Raw genomic sequence first — 12,319 nt, 5'->3', positions numbered from 1 at the left:
ATTTTGCAATCCTCTACCATACACATGCTGCCTGAACAATCAGACCCCTCCATGTGCAGTCCTTGGTTGGTGGTTGAGACCCTGGGAGCTCCGCGGGTACTAGTTAGTTCATATTGTTGTTCCTCCTAAGGGGATGCAAACCCCTCAATTGAACTAAATAAAGTTTTTAAAACAAATACTCACAACATAATAAAACAGACACATTGTAATTAATATATTTGATTTAGAATGTTTCTCTGAATACAAATAACACCCTCCATTAAATATATTGCTGTGAAGTGACTAGTTTTTCTAGGGTATGATTCATCAAAAAGCCTGTGTTGTAAGCCTCAGGTTTCTAATACATCCTCCATATTACTGTCATAAAAATGTTGTACATCATTGACTATGTCATTTAGCCACATTTGATTAAATGTATTATTTTCATGTGTGTCTACAAATTAACCTTATGGTTAGTGGTTAGTAAACACTTTTTGGTACTACATGTTCCAGTTAGAAAAGTAAATCTATTTTTATTATGTTAATTGTGCCAATCCATGAGCATGGGAGATCTCTTCGTTTTCTGAGATCTTCTTCAATTTCTTTCTTGAGAGATTTGAAGTTCGTGTAGTACAGATCTTTCACTTCCTTAGTTAGAGTAACGCCAAGATATTTTATATTATTTTTGGATATTGTGAAGGGAGTTGTTTTCCTAATTTCTTTATCAGCCTATTTATCATTTGTATATAGGAAGGATACTGATTTATTTGAGTTAATTTTATATCCAGCCACTTTGCTGAAGTTGTTTATCAGCTGGAGAAGTTCTCTGGTAGAATTTTTGGGATTGATTATATATACTATCATATCATCTGCAAACAGTGATACCTTTATTTCTTCTTTGCCAATTGTATCCCCTTGATCTCTTTTTGTTGTCTGATTGTTCTAGCTAGCACTTCGAGTACTATATTGAATAGATATGAAGAGAGTGGGCATCCTTGACTTGTCTCCAATTTCAGTGAGAATGTTTTATGTATTTCTCCATTTAATTTAATACTGGCTGTTTGTTTACAGTAAATTGCTTTATGTTTTTATTATGCTTACGTTTGGGCCTTGAATTCCTGGTCTGTCCAATAATTTTAACATGAAGGGGTGTTGTATTTTGTCAAATGCTTTTTCTGCATCTAAGGAGATGATCATGTGATTTTTTTCTTTGAGTTTGTTTACATAGTGGATTACGTTAATGGATTTTCATATATTAAGCCAACCTTGCATCTATGAGATTAAGCCTACTTGATCATGATGAATGACGGTTTTGATGTGTTCTTGGGTTGGGTTTTTACTGATTATTTTTGCATCAATATTCATAAGCAAGATTGGTCTGAAGTTCTCTATTTGATTGGGTCCTTGTGTGGTTTAGGTATTGGAGCAATTGTGGCTTCATAGACTGAGTTAGGTATTTCCTTCTCTTTCTATTTTATGGAAGAGTTTGAGGAAAATTGGTATCAGGTCTTCTTTGTAGGTCTGATAGAATTCTACAGTAAATCTATCTGGCCCTGGGTTTTTCTTGGTTGGGAGGTTTTTAATGACTTCTATTTCCTTGTCCAATATGGTCCTGTTTAGATAGTTTACCTGTACTTTATTTAATTTTGGTATGTGGCATCTGTCTAGAAAACCATTCATTTCATCTAGATTTTCCAGTTTTGTTGAATTTAGGCTCTTAAAGTAGGATTTAATAATTTTTTGAATTTCCTGTTTCTGTTGTTATGTCTCCCTTTTCATTTCTGATTTTGTTAATTTGGGTACTGTCTCTTTGTCCTTTACTTAGTTTGGCTAGAGGTTTATCTGTCTTGTTGATTCTCTCAAAGAAACATCTTCTGCTTTTGTTAATTCTTTGTATTGTTCTCTTTGTTTCTATTTGGTTGATTTCAGCCCTGAGTTTGACTATTTCAGGTCTTCTACTCCTCTTGGATGAGTTTGCTTCTTTTTGTTCTAGAGCTCTCAGGTGTGCTGTTAAGTTGTTAGTGGAAGATTCCTCCAGTTTCTTAACCAGGGCACTTATTGCTACGAACTTTCCTCTTAGCACTGCTTTTATTGGGTTCCATAAGTTTGGGTATAATATGTCAATATTTTCATTAAATTCTAGGAAGTCTTTAATTTATTTCTCTATTTCTTCCCTGATGAAGTTATCATTGAGTAGAGAGTTGTTCAGTTTCCATGTGTATGTGGGCTTTCTGTAGTTTTTGCTGTTATTGAAGACCAGCTTTAGGCCATCGTGATCTGATAAGATGCATAGTATTATTTCAATCTTTGTGTTCTATTATATTCATAGCAGCCTTATTTGTGATACGCAGAAGCTGGAAACAACCTAGATGTCCCATGACAGAAGAATAGATACAGGAAGTGTGGATCATTTACACAATAGAATACTATTCAGCTTTTAAGGAAGAGGACATTCTGAGTTTTGCAGGCAAATGAATGGAACTAGAAAATATCATCCTGAATGAGCTAACTCAGACCCAAAAGGACAAGCATGGAATGTACTCACTAATAAGTGGATGTTAGCAAAAAAAAAAAATGTACAGAGTACCCAAGATACAATCTACATAACTCAAAAAGTTCAACAAGATGAAGTGCCCAAGTGAGGATGTCTCAGTCCCACTTGGGAGGGAGAAGAAAGAAACCACAAGTGGGGAGGGAGGGAGGAACTTGGGAGGGAAAGTTGACAGGGTTGGAGGTAGGGGGAAGAGAGGGGGACCTGATATGGTATTGGGTGATAGAAAAGGACTGAAGCTCTAAGGGTTAACAGAGAGAATGGAAACAGGCAACTTCAGGAGGTAGAAGGTTGGGGGGACCCTCCAGAATGCACCAGAGACCTGAGAGGTAAGAGACTCTCAGGACTCAAAGGGAGGAATCATAGATGAAATGCCCAAGATTCCACCTCCAGCAAGAAAACAGGGCATTAAATGAGGGATGGGGTTGCCATCCTACAGTTCCTGTCTGAAAGAATTACAGAGATGGAATTGGAGAGGAGCTGGAGGAAAAGAAGGTCCAGGGATAGGTCCAAAGTGGGATCCAGCTCAAGGAGAAGTCCCAAGGCCTAACACTATTATTGAGGCTATGGAGCACTCACAAAAAGTGACCCAACAAGCAGCTGAAAGAGTCAGATGCAGATATTTGTACCCAACCAATGGACAGAAGCAGCTGACCCCTGTTGTTGAATTAGGGAAGGCTGAAAGAAGCTGAGGAGAAGGGCAAACCTAGAATAGGACCAGCAGCCTCAATTAATCTGGACCTCCAAGATCTCTCAGACATTGGACCATCAAACAGGCAGTATAAACCACCTGATATGAAGCCCCCAACACACATACAGTAGAGGATTTCTGGGTCTGTGTTTATTCAGAGATGATGCACCTAACCTTCAAGAGACTGGTAACCCCGAGGGAGTTTAGTGGTTAGGTGGTGTCGGGGGTGAGGATATCCACGTGGAGACAGAAGGTTGTGGAGGAGCTATGTGATGTGGAACAGTCAGAGGGTAGATGAGGCAAGAGGAATGAAATATGGAGTGTAAAAAAATAAATAAAAAACTAAATCTATATATAAAGATTCAAAATATACTGTAGTCCTAATATGCTTACATTAGAGTATTTGTGAGGATAAGCAATATGTAACCATTCATCTGAAAGCCTGTAGGTAGACATAGACTGCCTAAGTGAAATCTGATAGTCTGAATCATGAAGGAGCTTGTTCTAGAGAAACAATATTACACTGGGAAATAGTTATGTCATAATGACTTTTCAGACAATGTGAAAAATTTTAGATTAAGGTAATTAATATCCAATTTAAATTATACTATGGTCTTCTTTTGTCATATTCTTAAAATTAATGATTCATATTTTGATTGAATCAGATGCTATTGCCCTTAACTACTCTATAAAAAAATTAGTGTATTCTCAATGCTTAATACAAGCAAGAAAACCACAGGATGTCATGGAAATGTAACACATTTTCTCAGACATTAATTACCTGTCAAATCTAATATCTTAATTCAGAAAGAATTTTGTAATTCAAATTCACTCCTAAATGAAAATAAGCAAATATTACAAATGCTGAGCAAGATGGAAGACTGTTTTTGCTGCATTTCTCAAGTCAGGGCCTCCTTTCTCTTCATTTAAGCAGTCCACTAAGTTTATGTATTGATTTTGTCAATATAATGCTTAAAAATTATTTTAAAGTTCATAACTTTATGAGCAATGAAATTAGGGTTAGGTTTATCTTTATTGAACAAAATATATATTAAAAAAGTTAACATAACAATAATTATATTAACATGTTTACTAACACAGTAAGCAAAGTTATAACCTAGTTATGGTTTTAACTTCAAATTTGCAGTAAAAAACCATAACAGGAATTTTATTCCATAGGTTATATGGCAATAACTAGCTAATTGGATCCATAGATAGAAAAATCAGGATATAAAGCAAATTTGGGTACATAATGTATATGTATAGTATATATACAAGCGTTATTCTTAATAACACTTAGTGACATACATGTAATTATGCTTAGTAGTAAAATAGTTATCATGCCATACTTATGAAAGGTTCTTGTGTGTTATATGGTAACACTTGATTTCTAGTCTCAAAGTTTTTACTTGAAAATTATGTTTTTCCACAAATTGAAAAAATATCAATTTAACATTTTTATGTTTTTTAAGTATTAAATATCAAACACTGAATTTAGAATAGTTACTGTTGCACATGAAATGCTGTGATTAAAGTAACTTTCTAATCATCCTTCTTAATTGATCTATGTAGTCTTATTTTAAAGATATTCTAATGTGCATTGGAATAGACATAGTCAGATACATATGAACTGTACCTATGACTCTGTATTCTATCCATATAAAAGATGATTCCCATAACTTCTGAAAATTCTAGTTTTATTTAAAATAAAGCAAATAAAGAGATGCTAAGAAGTGATTTTCAGCTTCATAAAGTTATTTTGTATAACAAGAAGAGATAATGAACATTGAGAATTTAAAAACACTAAACACAACACATGTTCAGAGTCTCTCTCTCTCTCTCTCTCTCTCTCTCTCTCTCTCTGACATATACAAATATATGCAGACATAATTAAAGAAAAGTACTAAATACATTAAAATTTTACTTGCACTAATTAGTACTCTCAGAGCTTCCAGGGACTAAACCACCAACCAAAGAGTACACATGGTGGGACTCATGGCCCCAGCTGCATATGTAGGAGAGGATGGCCTACTGGGTCATCAGTGGAAGAGAAGCCCTTGGTCCTGTGAAGGCTCTATGCCCCAGTGTAGGGAAATGCCAGGGCCCGGAAGTGGTATAAGGTGGGGTAGTGAGCAGGGGGAGGGAGGAGGGAACAGGGTTTTTTGCCCTTTTGTTTTCTTGGTTTTGTTTTTATTTTATTCTATTTTATTTTATTTTTTCTTTTTTTCGGAGGGGAAACTGGGAAGTGAGATATCATATGACATGTAAATAATGAAAATATCTGATAATTTTTTTACTTGCAAAAAATGTGTTTACAAGTAGATACATAACATTATCATCCTGTAATATAATTATACAATCACAGGCATTTTGTAGATATTTGAAAAGAGTTCTTTTGTTTTTTTCAATGATGAAAACTACATTTTTTTTTCTGGAACATAACTTGAAAATTTTAAACTAATAACCATTTGCCAAATAAAGTATTGCATGTGTGCCATGGATGAGTCATCTCTGGGATCAGTTCTCGTCTTTGCATTCTATACCCCATCAGCAGCCTGATGACAGGGTGCCTCGTCTTCCTCTCCTAGATAGTGTCCTCATCCCTGTCGTTTCCACTTATATTGTTTCCTCTAAGGTAAGCAAAGAGACAGGTAAAGGCAACATCACAGGTTTGAACTGTGACCTAAGCCATACAAACTCCTTGCATTGTTCTATATAAACTGCCAGGAAGTTTTGATGCTGAACAGGAGTTTAAAAGAAATCAATGTGTGAGATATTTTCTGAGCAGCCATCTGTGGTTCTAATGTGTTTCCTGAAAATTGCATTTTAGAAATTTTACGCAAGACTCTATAAGGTTGGCAGATGGAAACTAATGGAAGTTGGGTGTCATTAAAGCAGGGAAAAAAGGTTATATTCAACCTTCTGCCATTTGAAAATCACTTCTTCCTATCCAGGAGGTTCAGACACAAATTGTCATTTTATAACTGTAGCCTGAACACGGAAGTGACTTGGTCTTGAACTCTGCAGATCCCCAAATTATGAGAAACCAATTTTCATGTTTTATATACTTTTCAGTCTAGTATTCTATTATAACAGCACAAACAGGCTAGGATAACAAGGGGACAAAGGGGGATAAACCCTTTTTGAATATAGATTTGGTTGAAAGGTCAAAAAGCTTATACATAAAGTGTATGTATCTATGAATGGGCATGGGTATGGGAGGTTACTATAAATTTTATGACTACCTATCAACCAGGTGATGGATACATGATTTAAAGAAAGGTTTTTAAGCAAGCTCTCTCTCTGGAATGGGATATTTAAGTAGATGTGAATGAAGAAAAGGTCAGACCCAAGTGATATCAGATCTCATATCAATGCATCTTATATTTTATGTTAATATATTTTGTTAAATAAGATCCAACTTTTATTTTAAAATATTCACATATATTACAAAATGAAGATTAAAATTTATCTTTTACATTAATCTTATTTGGTCTAACAACAAAAATGTACTGAAATTTCCTTGTACTTCATACATACCTAATTTACAAACACGAAAATATTTGTATGAAAATATTGCATTATGTATATGTGTTTGTGTCGTGCAAATAACATATAACTCAGTATTCCAAGTAAAAAGTACAAAACTGGATGTTGCAGCACATACATTCCCAGGAATACAAGAATAAGATTAGTTATATATGTCTTGTTCATCTAATTTCACATCCATGGAAGAACAGTCGATATGAAAGCAGACCACTCTAGCAGAAATAGATAGTTTAAAGTCCTAAGAACAATATTCAAAATTTAGAAAATAAACCACATGAGTTACTTACAACCATTTCATTTAGAGAAACCCAGCAATCCGGTGGGAAGTCCTGCAGCAGGGGAACCAGGAACTGAAGGCAGCCATCCCAGTGACACAGAAGCAACATCATGCCAATGAGGTTGAAGATTCTCACCACAGCACTGGCAAGGTCATAGGTCATGTGGAAGATCTGTCAGCAAAATACAAAATCATGCTGTAAAAATCCTATGACCAATCAGGCATGCTACCCACAGCAGAGCTGATGTGAGCTCTGTGCATGAAACGAAAATAGGAAATACCATTCAGATCGAGAAACAGCCTACTGGTTTTTAACCATCTAAATAAGGCTGGCTATTCTGCTTATTGAGTATAATAACCAAGTATAGATATCTTCACAAAATATTTAAGACATCATACACACTTTAATTGACATTAATGTTGATGGGCATTATCTTTGGCTTTGCTTTTCTTGGCATATTATTATTATTATAATAATTATTATTATTTTTTTTTTACTTATTCACTTTACATCACACTCACTGATCCCCTTCCCAGTCAGTAAATCTGAGTAACAGGGCTTTTGCTCTGTTGTAAACTCTTTATTAATAGTTTTGCTTAAGGTTAAGTAAAATATTCAAGGACTTCAAAATATAAGAAAGATCTACATTGAAATCTATGAGATACTAATACGATGAGCTGCAGGACTGTCCCAGATTTCTGAGTGCAGATGCGTGAGTAACTTGAGTATCCAACCTGAACTTGGGTAAGGACCTTACAGACAGAATAGCTGATGTTGTTAAAAATGTGTAGTATTTTAAAGTATAATATTCCATAAAAATATATTTTATAACAGGTGATATTATTTCAGAATAGACAAAATAATGACATTTTACATATTCAACAAAATATCAACAGTGGAAACATAATTCAAACTGGTTTTTGGATTGTTCATTTTTTTCTAGTTTTTGTGGAGATTAGAATCAGAACCAGCATTTCCCCTTCATCACCCTAGCATTCGTCTAGTGTGGTAAGACAGACTCCACCTGGGAACAGACCTACATGCTAGGCTAAGATTGCAAATGATAAGGAGTTAGAAAGTGAGTGAGCTTGCTCAAGAAAGGTGAGTGAGTGTACACGGACACTGAGATACGTAAAATCACATAAAACCCACCAAATATCTACATTCCTAAATCAATAGGATATAACCTGCTTTGAGAAATTACCCAAGAAATATTTTAAACACACACACACACACACACACATATCTACATATAAACACATATATACATATACACACATATATACATATATATACATATATGCCCATATATAAAAATATATTTATAAATGTATATATATTTATATATATGTATATATATTTATAAATACATGTATTTATAAATATATTTTTTTCTACAGAGATCCTAGATCTTTGTAAACATATCTCCAATTTTGGGTAACAAAATGCCCAAAGAAAGCATTTTGAGACAAGAAGTCCACATAATACTGTTCTGTTTGTGTTGTGTTGGGTATGTGGTCTATCTTAAGTATAATTAATATTTCCTGTGAAATTTCATGGAACAAACTAATTTTTCTTTGCAAGCAGATGTTAATTGCAGATAGCATCATTTACATTTTAAGCTACAAAGTTACAAAACTTGAAATGTGTTACACTATGGTTCATCACATCCTGTGGAATAATTCTCAGACATTATGTACAAATGTATGTATATGTACATATATGTCAGTATATGGAGAGATTAAATAAAGAGACACATCTACTTTTGTTTGTACTCAACAAATTGTTTTTAAATTTGGTGCATTCTATAAGCTTAAACTTCTTTTAACACCTTTTAATATAATTGTAGAGAGGGAAATTTATCTTTGTAAAAATATGCAAACTGTTCTAAACTCTTGTAAAGGTAAGGTGGAAAGTAGCAGAACTTAAAGGAGACAGGCACTTATTTTGATATTATGACACCATACACACAATACATTTTGTAGCATCAGTGGACAATTCCTAAACATAGTCACACAGAACCCAGGATAAACTCAATGCAACATAAAATCAAAAAGTTCTGAATATGGGAAAGAGATTTTTTTTTTTCATCTGTAACTCCAGACAGGATCCAAAGAGGAGTTGCAGTTTTCCTCTCTGGGTTTTATGGAGAGTTCCTTTACCCTTCTGTGTTAGCCTCTTAAAGTACCGCGACAGGGAAAGAGATTCTTAGGGATGAAGGGGGACTGGGAGGGAAGAAAGGGATGTGAGTGGGAAGGAGTGGGGACAGTCATCTCAATGCAATATATGTATGTGTGACATTGTCAAAAACATTTAAAAATAAAGATTATAATTTCAATACAAGATCCATTGTATGTGGCTGTGGTTACATCTGATAACAATATATCACAAACAGCAAAATTACTAAGAGCAGATGCTAAGGATTCTTACTTCAAGATATTAGTATCAAGATAGACCTAAAAATTAATAGTAATCTTGATTAAATCATATCACTGTTTGCATATATAAAAATGCTTTGTTGTATGTGATAAACAAAATTTTGTCAAGTAAAAGTTTTGTAAACCTAAATTAAAAAGGAAATAAGAACAGTTTTACTGTATGGCTTATTTTAATTTGGCTTTGTATCTGGCATTCACAAAAGTGTTCTTTTGGTATTGGTCTCTCACATTTTTAATTAAAAACAGGTTTTCCACACACTATATTCTGATGGTGTTTTGCCTCTACAAATTGCTTTCAGCTCTTCCCTACCCATCCAAGTCCACATACTTTCTTTCTCTCTCTCTTTAGAAAACAAACAGGCAAAGAAAGAAAAAATGAGAGAGAGATGGGGGTGGGGAAAAAAGAACAATCAAAAAGAAAAAGAAAAGAGAAGAACACTCACTAACCAACAAAAAACGCAAAACCAGAAACCCTAATATATAAGCAGAGACCAACAAGACAACGCCATGCCCAAAGAAAGCATTTTGAGACAAGAAGTCCACATAATACTGTTCCGTCTGTGTTGTGTTGGGTATGTGGCCTATCTTAAGTGTAATTAACATTTCCTGTGAAATTTCATGGAACAAACTAATTTTTCTTTGCAAGCAGATGTCAATTGCAGATAGCATCATTTATATTTTAAGCTACAAAGTTACAAAACTTGAAATGTCTTACACTATAGTTCACATCCTGTGGAATAATTTTCAGACATTATTTGCAAAAGTGTTTTCAGAAAATTTGTCAGAGCAGGTTGGATAGTATTAACTTAGAAACATATGAATTTGGGGAGAATCATATGTGATTTTTAAATATCTCTTTTTTGCATTTATTCAAATTTTTGTGTGTGTGCTTATTCACCTTGTAATTCTTTAACATTTGGAAGCTTAGGCTAGAATGTAGGTCTTTTCCCCAGTGTATTTTGTCTTTTCAAAGACTAGATGAATGCTGAACTGATGAAGGGAAAAAGCTGGTTCTGATTCTACTGTTTGGTGATAACCAGAAAAATGAGCAAGCAAAAAAGTATATGTTCCAAAATATCTCAGTGTTTGCACATTGTGTAGCTGTGGGCCTCTCCCTATCCATATACTGCAAGAGGAATCATCTCTTCTGGTGGCTGAGCAAGGCGTCTCTTAACATTTCTTAATCACTGAATTACTGGATAGAAACTATGCTAATATTAATGACACAAATATTACAAGGTAACACATTCGTTTTTCGTCTATTTGATTCCAGATGCAGAGGTCAGAATTCATGCCAGGTACTATAAAAGTGGCCAACAACGCATGGCTGGGAGGATAGTGCCAAGAGGATAACCTTCGACTATTACTTTGCTAAGTGAACATTGTACCAAACTAGCTTCAAATATTTCCCCTTCTACTGACAATGCAGTAGCACTCTGCCTTCATCAAAGAAGTTTCATTTTTAGTTGGAAGTTAATACAGTGTCTCATAGTTGGTCAAACAAGTACAGAGAATACTTGTAGTGGAGTTCTTAGCCTTAATTTGACATTTATACCATATCCCATTGTCTAGGGCTAAGAGAAGATCGAGCAGAAAATAGAGCAGAATAGCTGTGAGAACCAGAGGAGAAGGCATGCTGCAGAGCAATGTCTTGTGGACATGAGAGGGTTGTGGCAATAGAGATCCCACAAAGGCTATGGTTCCTCACATAACATTTAAACAAGGTCAAACCAGATAAAATTCCAAGAGCGATTTAAAAAACAAGGTGTTGACTACCGGGGTGATGTGAGGCCTTTTGTCTTTACGGTTGTGGCACCTTGCTAGTTGTCAGTGTTTCAGGGCATGTCCATACACTCATGCACATATAAGTATTAGGAATTAATACATGAAGAAAAAGAAGAAGGAGGACGTAGGAAGGAGGAAGAAGATGATGAAGAAAGAGTATCAGGAGAAGTGGAGGAAGAAAGAGAGAAAGAAGAAAAAGAGGAAGAATCAGAAGAAGAATGAAGAGCAAGAGAGGAGGAGAAGGAGGGGTAGAAGAGGAGGCAGAGGAAGAGGAGGAGACTACAATGGCATGAAATTTGGAGATGATCCATGGAGATATGGAAGTAGTTGCAGGGTGAGATGGGAGCAGATATGATCAAAACACATTGGGAGTCTGTGAGTTTGTTGAGTCCTCAGAGTCGAACCAATGGTAAAATCCATGGGACTAAAATTACAGGTGGTTTTGAGCCACTGGATGTGGGTGCAGAGGAAGTCAGATCCTTTTAAAGAGCTTATCCATTGTTATCCACTGAACCATCTCTCTGGCCTCAAGAATAAAAATTTACAGAAGATTGAGAATAAGATAATCACATAACAGAATATGTTAACAATTTTGGTTTCATAATATTTTAAGTTTACATATTTCTTTGGAACTATGCTTATTTAAAACTAAAGATGCATTTTATGTATTTCAGTTGTATTTAATGTCAAGGATAAACTATCGCTTCAACTGTTTTTCCTTTTAGCTATTGCTCAACCAGCCCACTATGCTTCATCCCTTCCCATGGCCATTATAGGACGACCATTTCTTTGTTTTTGTTTTTATTTCTAAAGCAAAGACAATTTTATTAGAGTGTAAAAGGAACATCTCAAGGCATACAAGCTGTAAAGCCTCAGCAGCTTTCTGGATGAGGAGAAGTAAAAGAGAGAAGAGGAACAGCCATTTCATTTTAATGTGTCATGGAAGTCAGAGGCATGGCAGAGAAGAAGCCACTTATAGTGAAAGAAACTTTAAAGAAGGAGTAGGAAGTCAAAAATATTGAGAGGAAAATCCAAAGTATTAAAAAAA

The 12,319-nt window shown here is 34.9% G+C and overlaps 1 protein-coding gene and 1 non-coding gene across 2 annotated transcripts in view; both read right to left on the bottom strand.

The window, feature by feature from the left end:
- Hcn1 (hyperpolarization activated cyclic nucleotide gated potassium channel 1) overlaps positions 1 to 12,319 on the bottom strand; it is a 386,612-nt gene that overhangs the window by 155,216 nt on the left and 219,077 nt on the right. The window contains exon 3 of the mRNA XM_031360231.1: positions 7,058 to 7,219. Coding sequence (XP_031216091.1) covers positions 7,058 to 7,219 — 162 coding nt within the window. The remainder of the gene's footprint in view (positions 1 to 7,057; positions 7,220 to 12,319) is intronic.
- On the bottom strand, positions 9,138 to 9,256 carry LOC116084025. Its single transcript, XR_004115996.1, has one exon. It is a non-coding gene; the product is annotated as a small nucleolar RNA SNORA26 (small nucleolar RNA).

This window comes from Mastomys coucha, unplaced genomic scaffold, assembly GCF_008632895.1.
Source record: "Mastomys coucha isolate ucsf_1 unplaced genomic scaffold, UCSF_Mcou_1 pScaffold8, whole genome shotgun sequence".
In the NCBI taxonomy this organism is placed as follows: domain Eukaryota; kingdom Metazoa; phylum Chordata; class Mammalia; order Rodentia; family Muridae; genus Mastomys; species Mastomys coucha.
Note: the sequence above shows the minus strand (reverse complement) of the source record. Positions and strands in the feature narration are given on the sequence as shown.